Below are 17,180 nucleotides of genomic sequence, written 5' to 3'. Positions count from 1 at the left end.
AAAGTCTTTCGTGTTCATTTTTCACTTCGCATGCGCAGCAGGGGTTAAAACAAGGAAGCAGCTAACGGCTATTAGCATCTCCCAGCGAAACAATGAAGAAAGGTCCAAGATTCAGTGGAAAAAAAGCACACAAAAAAAATTATTCCAAGAGGGAAAAGGACTGGATTGTCGCTGGGAATACAGTTTTAACGTCAGTGTTCACTAAAACGGATGCTAAACCTGCCGAGGCTCTTAAACTTTTTATAGATTGGTTTATTTAATTAATAACGCTGAGCTGCCCATGTGGTTGTTCCGTGTGTCTCTGCGTTGCCTTGTGTTGGACTGGCCACACGTCCGCCTCTCGCCCACAGAAGTGTGCACTGTAGATAGGCAGCTGCCCCCCCCCACCCCCCTGCTACCCTGCACTGATAAGCGGGTACAGACAATTGAAAGAAAATATTTTCAAAGCTACTTTATTTCAGTTTGCCCTGTTGGGCGGCCTTTCACTGCTCTGCAGGTCCACACGACACACATATCATTTTGGCAGCATTCAACATAATTGCAAATATTGTATTTCATGCAGCCCAAATATGTAGAGTTAAATGTATCCAAAGTGTATTAAACTGTTTTCCTTTAATTAAACTTGCATTGTTTAACGTTTATTTCAAACAACATAAAACTAAGTGGGACGGAGGTGGATTTGCATGTGGTTTAAGACTTTTCAGTCCTCTTTTGTTCAGCTGTCTGAACATTTGACTACATCAGTCCAACACTACAGTCCTCCGCGGCCTGAGCTAACACAGAGGGAAAAAAGAAACGGGTGCAGGGTATTTCATGAAATACTGGTTATCTCTGTGAGCCGATACACACTTTCATTCAAATCCAGCAGCACTCAGCCTCAGTCGAGCCATCAGCAACACACACACAGTAAAAACTCGGTCCAAAAAGGTTTGCATACAACTCATGCGCAGCAATAGTCTCAGTTTTCGTGCAGCTCTTCAAGGAACGGGTCCACAACTTCTCCAATCATATAAAAACACCATAATCAAAAGATCACAGCCAACATGCAGGGTAGCTTGTGATAGAGGTCCCACTCATCCCACAGTCTGTAACACATCAGGACGAAGCAATAACTTTAGAAACTCTTAGATTTAACAGCAAAGAAGCAGAAAGCGACATTATTGGACTTTCGCACTCCTTTGTGCATCTTATTCTTGCCCTTTGCTATCGTTTTTGCTTGCCGTGCTTAGATTGTTGAGCTAATATGTAATGACAGCCTTGGCCTTTTAATTTAATTGCTTAACCTTTATCACTTTACATACTAAACGGAAATGAGGCTGCATATAATACCTGCCAAGAAATGATTAAATATTCTGGTTTCAGACTATTTGTTCACGGTTTCTGCCATAAATATAAAAACAGATTTCAAATGTTTAGAGTACCGTATTTTTCGGACTATAAGTCACTTTTTTTCATAGTTTGGCTAATCCTGTGACTTATATTGAGGTGCGACTAATATATCAGTTTTAAATGGTAATTCATATTGACAAACATGAACCAAGTAGTAAACATTACCATCTATAGCCACAAGAGGGCGCTCTAGGCTGGTGAAAATTATAAGCTGCTCCTGTACCACTTAAAAATGTATTACAAAAAAATTACTTATAGACAACAGAGACTGAACATGATTGTATGTGTTTTCGCTGTTTCAGGCTGGTTTCTGCAGTGGAGCGTTGCGTGGTGTAGCTCAAAGAAAACAGACCAAGACAGAACCCCGTTACTGGGCTGTTCGTGAAGCTAATAACAGCTAGCGCTAGCTTACAGCTCTGTTGCCTGGGTGGTTTACAACTTCGCTGATGCACATTAGTTTTATGTTGCTCTCAAACATCCGTGTCGTACTGTTAGCTTAGCATATAGCACTGTTACGTTCACGGTCTAATTTCAGCATAATTAGACCGAAATGCTCTAATGGGAACTTTCCGGGTTGGAGTTTGTGGCTTCTTATGCTAATATAACCAACTCATCCTCCCAGGTATGTTTCATATTATTCAGCCATTTGTGGATGCAGCTGTGCAATTGAATAAGTTGCCATACCAGATTAAATGTAAGTTTTTAGTCTGTGAAATTGTGAAATTATTTTTTTATTTAAAAGGTGTATAGCCTTGGGCGACTTGTTTTTTCCCTCTTTGCATTTTTTTGACTGACGCGATTTATAATCCGAAAAATAAGGTAAATGTATTTTATCAGTTTTAAAGATGTATCTTAGATTTATGCAGGAATGCCGTAAACTGCTGATAGCCATTTGGTCCCATTTTCATCTTTCCTTGTACATCCATAAAACCAATCTTTGTTTTCTAAGACAGTTTGTGCAAATAAACGTATTCCTTATCTCACACTCCTCGTTGCCTTTAAGAGAAAGTTTATTTTACAGCCAGAGAAAGTATTAAAAGATAAATTAATCACTCGGTTCTCTGCGGCTGACAGCACTAACAATGAGTCAGCAGCCAGATAACCATGGGTGTTGTTTGTGAGCATGTTTGTCTGAAACTATGAAAAGTTTCAGACAAACTATGTGGGAAAAAAAAGATTAGGACTTCCAGCTGCTTCCATTCGCTGTCAGAATGTTTAGAGTTTGTTTTAAACAATTATTTAGGCCACAAATAATCATTCAACACTGGGAATTACAGGCAGACTCAGCGTATTACAGAGGGCTTTCTGAGCAGCTTGCTGATTTATAAAGTGGCTGCTGTCAAAAAAAAAGCTCCTCAATGGAAAAAAATTGCCCTTTGAATCTTTGCCTTAAAAACTCACATTGGAACTGAGGACATTGCTATTAGTACTTTTGTCACTGGTGGCCATTTTACCACACTCCTCTACCCCCCCCCCCCTCCTCCTCCCCGACATTAAACATGGTAGAGAATTCAAATACAGTGAAACCCAAATAAAACCCCAGAAAATTAAAGTTATGAAATGATATATGCCCTTTAAACGGCACAATTTCTAATCTTTAAAAGCTGACATGCGAGTCATGGAGGTTGGCAGTTGAGTTTGAGTCCTTGAAAATCTAGATTTTAAAAGGTTTCCAAATCCAAATCCTCCAAAAGAAAGACTGAATTGCTTTCTAAAATTTTATCTGTATGAAAGTGGTCTTTTTATCCACTTTTACTTCTCCCATGTGGGCAAAATCCAGGCAGAAGACCTCTAAGCATCTCACAAAACCTTTGAGACATTTAAATGAGTTCATGAATAAATTTGACGTCCTGTACATGTTAAATGTACAGTTTTGGACTAAAACACACCTTAAATATTACCTGCCAGTTTATTAGGTTCAGTGCCCTGCCAACAAGGGTTCGCTGAATTGATTTTTTTTTTTTAGTTAGTTCAACATGTGCTTTAGCTGGTCTGCAGAGAAAAAAAGCGTTGCGCAATAAGCGTCCAACTCCATGTGCCAAAGCGGTAAGGTAAATATTTCAGTGCAGAAAAAAGGGAAGCCGATTCTATGCTTAAGCTGAAAAATCAGATAAAAACTGACTTCTTTTGCTGCTTTGTGGTTTATTATTTTTCTACTCGGTCTCAGGATTAGACACAGAGACTGATTAGTCGACAGGCTGGCAGGCTGCAGGTTGAACTTACAGTGATTCTCCACGAGTCTCTGACCTGCCTGAGAGGCGGCGGGCAGGACACGGTCTGTCCCACTACCTCCATCTGAACACAAGGAGGGAAGAGCAGTTTAGACAGGATCATGATGAGCACACACACACTGTATGCAGGAAATGTCATCACATGTTCAGCTGCAAGCTACCAGCAACCCTCCTGCTGCTCTTATAACCGACACACTCTCTCTACTACGGGTCAGCGTAAATTTACACAACCGTCGACCCTTAAGGCTCTCCTGTGTTACGCAGCTCTGCCCCTGTAGCATGGAGGCATTATGGTTCCTCTTGTTGACATCAAACACAACGAGAATGCCACGTCAGTGTTGCGCAAGCTGTTGAAAATGAGAAGCATCTGCCCAACATAACGGCTTAAGATCCCCCCCCAGGGTAACAAACACAAAACAAAACAAACGCCAAATCCTCTCAAGAAGCAAAAAAAGACTACCCAAACTTTTGCAGACGCCGGATCACAGCGGATCATTTGGACTTAAATTGATAGGATGGTAGGGAAGCTCCGACCGCAAATCGATCACCACAGTTCACAGAGTCACTCCTTGCTGCTGTGCAACGATGAGCTCAGTAAAAACTACCTGGTAACATCACTGCAGAAGCCAAGTTCAGAAAAAAAAAACTGCTCAAACTAAAACTCATACTGGTCGAAATACGCATAAAAAAATCAAAAAAAAAAAAACAGGAGTTCCTCTAGCAAGCAAGTAACCCTATATATGTAAACGCAGACACACAAAGAGCCAATCACACCGCTGTTTAGTGTTAAACATGACAGTCTAGATCAACTTTGGCTTAAAACGCTAAAGCACCAACTAATGCTATTAAACATTTATATTGTAAAACATGCAGGATTTAGTAGTCGAGTGTTTTCATGGAATAATTGCATTGAGTATTCACCACAGAATGAAACTTATAAACATCTGCAATATTTCTTTTTTTTTTTTTAGATCTGCTTTTCTTGTCACTTGGTTGAAAACTGTCTGCTTTTCACAAATATTAACATTCCACTGAAGAGAATGTTTCCATCCTGTTGGTGCAAATATCTTGTTTTTCTTTACTTTCAACTCTAAAAATAGAAATGGGCGATAGTTCTTCAAAAAAATTAGCAAATTTCCTACCGTAGAGTTTAATTAAAAATTGGAAGTCGTCTTTGTGGCTCCGAACGGGTTTTATTTAGCTGGTCTGAGGAAAAAAAAAAATGGTTCTTTGGATTGTAAAAGGGTGCGGACCCCTGGTCTAGATGAAGGTCTGTGGCATTTTGTCCAGAGAAGGTGAAGGAAACAGAGTGGACGTGTAATCCAACTCATCGGACCTACTGCTACACAAATATAAAAAGATCACGACGTTGATGCATGGTGGTATGATGCAGCAACAGCGAACACACACAGGTTCGTCTTTCTAAAGCAGCTTAAAACCAGTTTTTGGTGCAATGAGTTAAATTCTGTCATGATTTAAAAACTGTATTTTATAGCTACTTATCCATCTTATTTTGTCTGGTATTAAACATTTTATCATCTCAAACATTTACTTATGACAAAATAAAAAAAAATGTTTTGAGGTTGCAAAAACTTTTTAATTAAAGGATCACTGCGCACGTTTAGACGTTAATTTTTTTTTTTCTTTGTCTCAGCTTGAAAGTGGGCACAACCACAATGTTTAGTTATGATGCGTCTTTGGGATCGTTGACCCAGTTTGGGGCCGCGTGCACGAAGACAATCCGTTAAAAACAGGATTGTTGTTCAGTTTCTGTTAACACCTCTACACTAGAGCCGGACGATAACTCAATCACAAAATATAATCCATCACTAGACATGTGATGCAAAAAAAGAATAAAAAGTTTCACAGAAGACCAGTTTCCCTTCCTTTTCCATTGTAGCCTATCATGTAGGTTAATACTGCAGTCATTACACCCTCCCAGCCAATCACAATGCAGACCAGGGAACGCGCTGTCACCAAGCTCCGCCCCCTTCCAGGAATTCAAAGAGCAGATGTTCTTTTATAAACTTGCAGTTTTGGGGAAAAGTTGGTTGCCACACATGTTTGTGTTTGAATTCAGTGTTCCTTATCTAAGAACAGGTCATTAAAGAATAGCATAAAACAGCCAGGGCAGCACTTAAAAATAAAAAAATATAATTAGGAACTTTTTGATAATTATCGATATTGAGCTATATGATTTCTAATTTATCCATGTTTTTTTTTTCCTATATATATATATATATATATATATATATATATATATATATATATATATATATATATATATATATATATATATATATATATATATATATATATATATATATATATATATATATATATATATATATATATTGCCCAGCCCTACTTTAGATAACATTTGAATTGCACAAGACATCAGTTTCAAAGAACATACTGCCTACTAGTGGTGTGGCAGAGACATTATACTTTTTAACTTTTCTGCTGAACATTGGTAAGCGTACAAAAACTCCCTGCTCAATTCCTACTGATTGTAGTCGTGCTGCATATGTGCCAGGGCTTCCCCATGCAGGCAGATTTTCTGTTTCCTGTCTACGCGACAAAACTGGGCCGATATCAGCGAGGTTGAATCTTTTTGCCATTTATGTGTTTCCAGAGAGGCTTGGCCATGTGACCATGTTTGGGCATCTGACAGCAGAAGTCACACAGGGAAAAGGAAATATATACAATACATGTACCTACTATCAACCATAAAAGCAAAATTAATATCAATACAGACTAAAATTGTCATATCAGTGGATCCCTGTCATGGTAGCTGACGGATCAGTGAACGCATGAACGTATCGGCCGATATCAATACAGGAAAAAAAACATCGGCCAGTCAATGCATCAGTCGACCTCTATTCATAGTACCATCCACCTGTATATTATATTCGGTACATATCCAACTGTAAATTTAGTTCACAATACTAGTTATCTATATATTATACTCATAGGACAAATCTATCAGTAAAATTCTGTTTATAATAGTATCAATCTCTTTATTCAGTAAAAAAACATGTATTGTACTTATGGAACCATTGTTTATCCTGCACTTGCTGCTATTGCATTTCTGGTTAGACCTAAACTGCATTTTATTGCCTTGTACCTGTACCTGTGTAATGACAATAAAGTTTAATCTAATCTAATCTAATTAGGATGTTTAGGAACAATCCAGGAATCATCAATGCAAACGCTGGAGTAAGCTGAAAATGCCACAGTCATTGTTTAAGTGAAGCTAGTTTTACATAAAAACTATAATTTTCAAATGGTAAATGGCCTACACTTGTATAAGACCCAAAGAGCTTCACTCTTCAATCATTCATTCATTCACATCCTGAAGGTAATAAAGCTACGATGTAGCAACAGCCGTCAGACAATCAGCACCAACGGACCCTTTGACCACCAACAGCAGACAAAACAGGTGAAGCGTTTTGCCAAAAGACACGACAGACGACTGGGGTTCAAACTGGCAACCCACAGGTTACAGGACAAACTCCTAGCTGTGGCACCGGACCAACCAAATGCCTTTAGGAGAAACGTTTTAAGATCCCAGGAGACAAATGTTTAACTTTACAGCAGCAAAGTCAAGAAGCATGTTTGGAGAAGCTCTCAGACTCAAAAACAGTAAAAAACTGTCAAGCATGGTGGCAGCACTGTGGTGGTGGTGGTGCACTGCACAAAGTGGGTGGAGTAACAAATACTGAGGAATATCTCAGGAACGTCTTAAAGTGTTTAACTTCAATTCAGCCGAGCCAACACTGGGTTTTCAAACACGTCCATGATCCCAAACTCACATCAAAAACTGATTTAGGAGCAGATAAAAAGGCAAGCTAACCCTTAGCCTCTGAAAAGATGAAGGTCTGTTTAAAGAAATCCACCAATTTAAAAGAGCTTTACCAAATCATCCAACATGAGCGGTTAAACACCCAACCAGAAGCATGGCAGAAGCTTGTTAAGTGCCTCAAGAAGCATTAAATTTAAAGGTGAATTTCTATGCAAAGGAGCAAAACTTTTAACCTGACAAAAGCCAGCTATATGTCGCTCCGCCTAGCTCCACTCACATACATCTGGGACACGGCCACAGGAATTGCCTTTATTGAAGGCTGGGCTTTATCAAAACTTCTTGCATATGATTGGATAAGCCACTTGTCTGTCATCTTTATTGACGTGCTATTTCAACCACTCACACCGAAGCTAACCCCTGACGCTGATGATAGCGACGCAGGAAAAATTAATAAATAATAATAATAATAATGTGTTTGCGGCTCTAGTGGCACGCGTTTTATTGACAGTGAGCTGACAGGAAGAGGGGGGAAGACAGACGGCAAAGCGCCGCGGGTCGGAGTCGATCCCGGGCCGACCGTGTTGAGGACTAAAGGCCTCCTAACATGGTTTGCGCTAACCGCTAACCGCTCCAGGGCGCGCCCGCGTCTGCACCTCCGCTGCAGACACGGACGCGCCCCGGAAAACAAAACTTGCCAAATCCGGTCGGGAGAAGGGCGAAAACATGGTTTCCACCAACAAAAGCCTTCAGAGGCGTTCTCTGATGTTATTTTAATGAAACAATATCAGGTAGATTGGACAACACGGAAGAAATAGCAGCATCAATGCTAACGCTTGCTTCCTCGACGAGCCGCCATTGCTATGAAAACAGTCTCACGTCATGGTCGCGTCTCCACTGCGTCCTATGAAATGCCAGCCCTGCGTCCTGATTGGCCAGACCATAAAATTGGTCGGAGAAATCACTTTCTACCGGCGGTGTCCCAGATGTATGTGAGTGGAGCTAGGCGGAGCGATATACAGCTGGCTTTTGTCAGGTTACAAAACTTTAGCTCTTTAGGTCAAATTGGATGTTATGTTTTAAACCTTGCTTGGACTGACAAAGAAATGACAATATTTTATCAGAATGTCCTTGATTAAAACTAAAAATATCTGCAACCAAACTAACTAGAACTGGAGGAACTGCATTTTATAATACATTACAAACAACAGCCATGTTTACATGCGCAAGATTTCACCATTGGATTAAATAATCAGATTGTACCGTTTATATGAGCACACAATCAATTAATCCGGTCTTAATGTGCGTGTTTATGCATATGGCTTTATTCAGAATAGAACCACTCTGACATGCGCAGTTATCAAATTCCCATAAAAAGAAAAAAGAAAAATCAGAAGAACATCCGTCTTTGCAAAACAACAAAAAATAGCAAACAAATCTATATTATAAGAGTTTGTTTGTCTTCTGAGGGCCCAGGATGGACTTGCACAATGTTCATTTAATTATGAGTGAAGCAACAATTTCGAGCTCTTATTTTATTTTTTTTAACAGAAAGGTATTGGGAACACACAGCTTTGCTTCCCGGCGTATTTCGGCCACTCACAAACGCAGAAATACACCATATTTACGTCGGGCGCACTCAAGTCAGTTTGCCACATTCAGAATAACTTGAGCCTAATACACACGTTGATCGGATTATCAATAGACATAAACCATCCGTCTCACTTGGATTATAGTTTCAATTCCGACTGAGCTCAATCTGATCATCATATTCTGATTGGCTTGTTTACATGACGCTTTTTTCTTCTGATGATGCCCATTATTCCGATTAGCTACATTTACATGGACAAAAGTAATATAAAAAAAAATACTGATTTACACTGTATAAAAGTTACGCTGCAGGCCTATTAATGGGATAAAATCTCAAGATAAACTGCAGCAAATGACCGCAGATGGACAGTAAAACCTGATATTAAATTTCAGTGTCCTTTTCTCAGCATGTCTGAATCGCCGGGACTCAGGCACTGATTTACAGCTGTAAATGTTACATGGCGGACGCCTCACTCCACCAGCACTAAGAATAGCAGCAGAACGGATCCAGCTGGGGGTTCTCCACGGTGGGGACCCCTAAAAGGACACCCGCTCCCAACCCTTGGCCTCCATCTCCAGACTCCAACCATTCCCACTTTTGATTTCTGCCACCGGACCTGCAGGTTATTCCTGGGACTGATGACATGATCCACATTTTCCCCCACTCAGGGACATGAGCTCCCAGTCGTATTGGCTCAGCGCGGCCTGCCTAAAATAGAGGAGGTTACCAGGGTTGCACCCCTGGTGATGCATTGTTCACAGAATAAAAAATAAAATAAAAAAAACAACACCTCAGGGAGGCAACAGCTGCAGCTAGGGCACAAATCAGGAGCAACTAGAAAATGTAGAGTCATAAATATGTGCATTAAACAGTTTGCTGCTACAACAGCTGTTTAAATCAGCAGGAAATCTTACATTGAACTTTTTAGGAAGAAAGCGTTCCCCATTTCTTTAGTTTGCTATTAGTTTTATTAGTTGCTGGTGGCTAAAACAAATGACAGGCAGATGATCCATTATAAGCAGGATCATTTATTTTATTGGGCATTTATGTGATAAACCAACACAAAATAGTGCATAATTATGAAGTGGAAGGAAGGTGACATGTTGCTTTCTACGCGTTTTCACAAATGCATTTAAAAATTGTGGTGTGAATATGTATTTAATCTGGGGGTGTTTTTTTTCTCCTCCAAGGACGGTTTCACAGTTGTCACTTTTCCCACAGATGTCTGGTCTCCATTATATCCACAGAGCTGGGATTGTCTGGATTACACAACAGCAAGGTGAGAAAAAAATAAATAGGACGAGAAACAAGCAGCTCAGGGGACAAAAAGTCAGCCCAGAGGAGGCAGCTTGTTCTGTCTGGAGGCGCACTTAAGCTGCTGTATAATTACAGCAACAAACACTAAAATGCAGATTGTAAAAAAAAAACCTGGAATCACTCGCCGTGGTTCACTTTACCAGGACAAGTTTTACTGTTTGATCCGACTGGTGGATTTCATCGGAAACGCGACATTTACTGTGAAAAAAATTCTGTTCAAAATGGGGTCAGAATTACATTGGATCAATTTCATTTGAATAACCTAAATCACAAAAGAGTTAAGATCACCTATTCCAACTAAGTTTTGTTTAAATGGAGTCACATATAAAAGTCTCACTTATATAAGTCTGTCTTCTTAAGGGTATGGGGGCGACAGATTTATATCCCAAAACATAAAACACCATTTTTATCCAATTGAATTCAATTATCTTAATAAAAAAAAATAAAAAAAACAAGGTCTTAAAATCACTGGTCAGGTGAACAGCCAAACTAATTTAATGAAGGTTAGGTTTTTAATAATGTCCAGTTGGCATCTACTAAGTAATTTGACCTTATATCCTCTCCATATCAACTGATTATACCAGTTTTAATTTTTTTCATATTTATGAGCAGCCCAAGTATTGGATTTGCCTTCAATTATTTGCCTTCAAGTATTTGCCTTCAATATCGATATTTATTACTTTCAAATTAATGCCCAAAGTCATTCAATCAACAAAACCAGCCAAATATTATATTTATGTTCAATTTAATGAACACGGATACATTAAGAGGACAATAAAGTGCACTTGGTTCAATGCATTTAATGTATCAAAGAAACCAAAAACTTCCTCTCTGTGAACAGTAATGGCGTGCTGTAATAACGCCCCCTAGGGGCTGGGAGGTATCCTGATATTGAAGACCAGAATATCGATATTAAATTGTTTTTCAAAACATCGATATTAATCTATGCATCGATTTTTATGCACAGCCCTAATATTTACATTATGCTTCGAATCTCTGTCCTTTATGACTATAAATCTAACAAACGGACTAAGAACGATTATTGTGCATCATTTCTTAGAATAGGACCAAATCAACTGAGTGTAAACAAATTTATTGTATAATGTAGCTGTTACCAGTAAGTTATGGGCACACCGCTACTTTTTACTGCTAGTCCTGCTCGTCCCTTGGTCCGTTCGTACCTAATGTTTGATCCAATGATGATACGATCTTTTACTTTCCTTCTGCATTGCAACATGTAAGCATGTTCGTCTGCGTAAAGTGAATTTGTGGGATATTTCCAGCAAAAACAAACCGCTCAAAGTAAACTCAAAGAACAACCTAGTCATGCTACATGTGTGGTTTTGTCCCTCTGCGGAGCCATTTTCCACATATGGTAAGACGAAGTGTTTTCATCATTAGGCTAAAAACAAAAAAAACTGCTTGTGTCATACTCATCGTCCAAACTCTTTACAATTTTACTCGGGTAATATATCTTTTGTTTTGTGGTGAGGAAAGTAACTGGGAGAAGACCTTTAAGCAGCGGGTCTCTCTGTTCTCAAGCGACAACACCTACCTGCATGTCTTTAGTTGCAATCTCTCCTGGAGTCGGCCAGCTGTTGGTGTCGCAAAAATCCCCAACCTGAGCAGAAACAACACATGGGCAAAAATTAGGGACTTCAAAGTCATTTTGCTTTTTCATTTTAATTTGGAAGATTTTAAAGTACCACCCAGCTGTGCGTTTTTATTCTTTAAATGTACACTGAAGGTAAAAATACATACATCTAACTGGATTTTAAAAGTAGTTAGTAGGTTGAGCTAAAAAAAAAGAGCCTACTCTGATGACATCACAAGAGGCATCAGAATCGACCTGGCATTGCTAAACAAGATGGTCGACTATTTGACGGCTATTGGACGATTCCTTGCAAAGGGTTCAACTTTATTTTGACAGATTTAGAACCGGATGACCGCTGAAGCCACGCTGGAAGCAGGAAGAGAAAATAAAGCCGAGGCAACCAGATGTTGACAGCGATCACCCCCAGAACGTCAGCTGGTGCTTGGTGCAGTTATTAATATTACACAGTTAACAGACTGTCCTTCAAACATCATTTTCTGAGTGTGTTGATCTAAAATAGTTAATTTTAATATTGTTGCACTCATTTAGTAAGAAAAACTGCACAATTGTTTCTGACTTGTAAGCGAGTGTTTCTCAATAGACTTGCCCTGTTAGAAAAGAAAAAAGATAGTTTTGCTGTATACTGCTTGTATCGACGTCATGTTAGTAAAGCGGCATGAAAGCCCCACGACTTCTCCTGTTTGGGTCCGCTTGTCTTCACTAGAATGACGAAGATGGTAGAGTCTGCACTGCAGGTGAATGCAGGGTCAGGGTATGTGGGCTACTGGTGGCAATGGACCATTTATGAGCCTGTCTGGTAACCAGTCCCAGCGGCACTGGCCAAATTGTCAACCTTGTGCATCGTTCTCAATAGAGAACGATGCACAAACTTCTCAAACTTCAATGTTTTGTTGCAGACGACAAACAGCTTTGAAGGAAAATTTTGAGTAAAAAAAAAAAAAAAAAAAGTAAAAGACCAGATTTACTCAAAATAGCTGACAATTCAAGTTTTGCCTTATGTGATGTCACCAGTGTGCATTGGAGCTTGTTTCTGGAAAACAATTTATAGGTAAATAAAACAGTGTGACCAGGAAATGTACGTCTAGAAAGCCTAACAATTCTAGCAAGCAGCACCTTATGTGATCTTCAGTGTTGGAGTTTCTAAAGCGAGATCACTTGATGAAAATGAGAGTATTGAACCAGCTTTATATTACAGGTCTAGGGACATTAAGGTGACGATACTCCAAGACATTTGGTCAGGCATCGTTGTATACCTCCTAAATCTGTTACTGCTTCAGGGGGGCATTTCCCTTCAGTTTTCAATGAAAAAAAAAAAAAGACAATAGAACAACTGAGCCTGGAGAAATCACACTTTAAATTATTTTTCATCTCCCCAGGGGAAAAAAGGAGCACTTTTGAACTCTGTAAAGCACGCTTAATGCAGAGTATTAAATGTGGAGGCTGGAGAATATTACCTTTCCTCCACGTCTAGCTTTGGGTGGATTGCCCGCTCTGACCACTTTGGTGGGGCCGCTCGTCTCTGTGGGAAAACAAAACCAGAAAGACGGTCAGTATCACAACTGGATCGGTAGGGTTATTTTGCTTTACAATAACCAAGAAGATTTAATCTGCCTAATAAGAGCTGGAAGATGGTACAGGAATGATTTTCCCCCCTATATTCTGTGTTTTTCACTCAAAACACTGAAGTTCGGTTATCAGAAAAGTGTAAAGCACCTTTTTAAAGCAAAAAGAAAGCCAACACGAATCACCAAATACACGCATGCTTGTTCAGAAACCTCCCAGCTTTCCTTTTTAAAACCTTAAAGTGAAATCAATTGTATAAATAGTAATTAACGAGGGTTATTTTATTTTTGTCTGCCTCGGACCATTTTTGACTTCACTGTGATCAGACAGGAGGAGTGAAAGCGGCTCACCGGGAGCAGTTTACACTAAAGACCAAATCCACTTAAGCTCTTTAAGGATGATCGTGTCGAGGTACATCGCAGGACAAAAAAGCCAAAGGGAGGGGGACAGTAAAATCATTTGGCAGGCCAAATATACCACAGCAAGTACAGAAAACACCAACAGAGACCATAAAATATATAAAAACAGAATCTCTACTGATGAGTTGAGGAGGAAAGTTGACATGAAATATGGTATTTCCAGCATATATCTTATGTTATAACGTTTTTAATTATGTTAAAAATGTATGTGTTAGGTGCGGTGGTGCCACACACTACCAAAGGCCATCAAGTTCTACTTTAAAGGCTGATTGGTGATTTTTATTTTATATTTATAGGTCCAGACAAACAGGACTGTTCCATAGTCACTGAAACTTCAACAGTGGAGTATTCACCGTCATACTCCTACTTTTCATCCTTTTCTGTCCGTTTCTTTCAATAGCTTAACATGACATTGTGCAGCGTTGTTTACACCCTTAGCAGCCAGCCAGGTGATGCAGCTAATTTAAAGCGACATCTTTAAAGACGATCAAGAAAAGCTTGGCAGACGCTATAAAGACGGCAGGACTTGCCTCGTCGGCGTCAGAACATGGACACAACGTGCATCGTTAACAGCTAATACTGTAGACGAGCTCTGACAAGCATGTCTGTATGGCTACCTGAGCAGGTTGCCCTACTAATTCACCACCTAATACCACTTATTAACTGTAAAATTCAGTTCAAGCGCCTAAAGAATACATTTAAGTTTAGCAAGTGTTTATTGTACGATGTTTCTTTAGTCTATCCATCAAAAAATAAATAAATCTAGATTTATAAATTAGCAGTACTGTAACGTTCAGGGTTCCCACACCTTGGTGAACATCAAATTCAAGGACCTTTCAAGGACTTTCCAGGACCAATTTCCTCAATTTCAAGGGCCACACGTGGCGGCATTTACCTACTGTGACCGCTGAATAGGTTATCATATTTTAATACAATGCAAATTCAATAAAAGACTAAACGGCATAGAAGTTGTTGGGTCAGAAGCAATGCAAGAAAGTGGACTTAATTTATAGCCTACATTGATATTGATCATATTCATAGTCTAAATTTATATCCACAGTACATGGCTATGCCATACTACATTACATATAAGATGTACATTAGCCTACCGTTTCATGGAATTTTATGGAAAAAAGTGCAGCATTGAGATGTTCAGAATTATATTAATTTGTTTTACTTACTTTCATCTTTGATTAAGCTAGTTTTTGACTTTGACTCTGAAAAGTCGCTAAATATAGCAACAAAGTCGCTGAGTTGGCAACACTGCGTGAATGTAACCTATTGGACGCACGTAGGCCTAAACCGTAGCCTACCAACTAACAAAGAAGAGCGAACGTACTTTTGTGAATTAAAAGTCTGCGGAATCAACATAATTTTAAAAGATCGTGTGGTAGTAAAATAATGACACGAGTTGTCATCCGTGTGAACTTTCAACCCCACAAAAAAATTCAAGGACTTTCAAGGACAAGGTGTTTTTTTGGCTGTTTTCAAGAACTTTCAAGGGCCTTGAATTTATTTTTTCAGATTCAAAAACTTTCAAGGATTTCAAGGACCAGTGGGAACCCTGAACGTTATATTATTTTAAAACCAGAAAAAAAAAAAAAGTATGTTGCTGTTGAATTTTATGTACAAGAAGTTAGATAACGCTATGAATTTAAAACTTTTTGTTTATTCTCAACTTTAATGGCTTTAGGTCTATAAACGAGTTTACAAGGCAGCGTTAGAACAGCTGCATTTGATGCAATCCAAGTCTCACCTCCACCTTTAACACTCAATGGGTTAGGGCAGGAAAGACCGCACACAGAACCAAGGAGAAGTAAAATACCACAGAAAGCAGCTGGTGTAAATTCAAATATACTTTATACAACACAGAAGACTTAATTACCAAGACCAGTTTTCATAAATTGTCAGCATAGATTTTCCTGACGTTATTTGGATTAGAAACCAACATAAATTACATTCTCTGAATTCTCTCGTCTGAGTCTTGACCATTTTGGTCCAGGTTTAGAGCACAGATGAGCCGATTCTGTTCATGGCGCCATTTTAGCTCTGATTACATCTGGTTCTTCTGCCACGTGGTTCTTAGAACCCCTTTTCAGAGTTACTTTCGAACCCATTTAACAAAATAATGTAAAGCTCCAAAAGTCTGAAAGCCCTAAAACAAGCAGTCTAAAAAAGCGTTTCCTACAGCCTCCTTACCACAGACAGCTCCTGATATCAAACCATGCAACATTTGCACGAACTATGAACTTTAAACAAACGGTTCAGTTTCCAGGCATGGCATTGAGAAATGGTGTAAAAGGGGAATTAACTCCCGCATTTGGCAGCATACAGTTGCTTCATTTCGTTTGCCTAAATAGACGACAGTCATGCAACTTTAGTAATGGTTTTAACCATTACTAAAGCATTTCTTGCCTCAACAGTGAATATGGTAAAAACGAGCTAGGGTTAGATATTTACCAAAATGTTACAGTGTAATTATATAATGTCAAGATACTTTAAAAGAACCAAAGACCTCCTACACATAAAACTGTTAAAAGGTGAATGGAAATTTTATTTAAGTCAATAACTCTTTATTGACTATTATCAAACACAAATCATACAAAGTTAGGTTTTGTTTCTTAAAAGTCTGACAAACATTTGCTTTTAACCAACCATGTTATTTATTTAATACTTTACGGTTAAAAATAAATAAATAAAACATTTAAATAAAGATATCCTCTTAAACTTTATATAAAAACTTTGAACAAGGCTGAAATTTAAGAACTGAGATCTATTTTGCATGGCATTTATTTGTTGCATAATACTACCACCAATAACCTTTTAGTTCAACATTTATGTCTCAATAAATCCTTCTAGTACGATAGAACGGTCAAAATAAAGAGTAACGTATCAAATACATCGCATCTGTCCGATGTGCAGTAATGTTTGGTTTTACTCCTCGTCCTGCAGCGCCATAAGATAAACGTTCATGTAGCAGGGATGAAATACTCCGATTTTAACAAACTGTATGATTGTAGTAAAGTATTAGAAAAGCTAGTATCACGGTTTAAAAAATAAAAATGACCATTTAGCCATCTTTAGTTACATCACAATAAAAAAACTACAAGCTTGATTTTTTATGGCGCGGGCTTTTGCTGCAGTTATGGGCAGGAAGATGTCAAACTGCAGCGGACAAATTTTAACCCGTAAAAAATAATAAAAAGGAAATAGAAAGAAAACAACTGTTGCATCTCTACTTTGAACCTTACAA

At 38.8% G+C, this 17,180-nt stretch overlaps 1 protein-coding gene across 3 annotated transcripts in view; it reads right to left on the bottom strand.

Annotated features, from left to right (window-relative positions):
• larp1 (La ribonucleoprotein 1, translational regulator) overlaps positions 1-17,180 on the bottom strand; it is a 68,379-nt gene that overhangs the window by 25,309 nt on the left and 25,890 nt on the right. For 2 of the 3 annotated variants that reach the window (XM_036142843.1, XM_036142842.1), the window contains exons 2-4: positions 13,400-13,464; positions 11,886-11,951; positions 3,613-3,684 (exon numbers count right to left, since the gene is read on the bottom strand). In XM_036142843.1, the coding sequence (XP_035998736.1) occupies positions 3,613-3,684; positions 11,886-11,951; positions 13,400-13,464 (203 nt within the window). The remainder of the gene's footprint in view (positions 1-3,612; positions 3,685-11,885; positions 11,952-13,399; positions 13,465-17,180) is intronic. The other variant, XM_036142844.1, reaches the window with a different exon arrangement.

Source organism: Fundulus heteroclitus, chromosome 11 (genome assembly GCF_011125445.2).
Source record: "Fundulus heteroclitus isolate FHET01 chromosome 11, MU-UCD_Fhet_4.1, whole genome shotgun sequence".
Classification (NCBI taxonomy): Eukaryota; Metazoa; Chordata; class Actinopteri; order Cyprinodontiformes; family Fundulidae; genus Fundulus; species Fundulus heteroclitus.
Note: the sequence above shows the minus strand (reverse complement) of the source record. Positions and strands in the feature narration are given on the sequence as shown.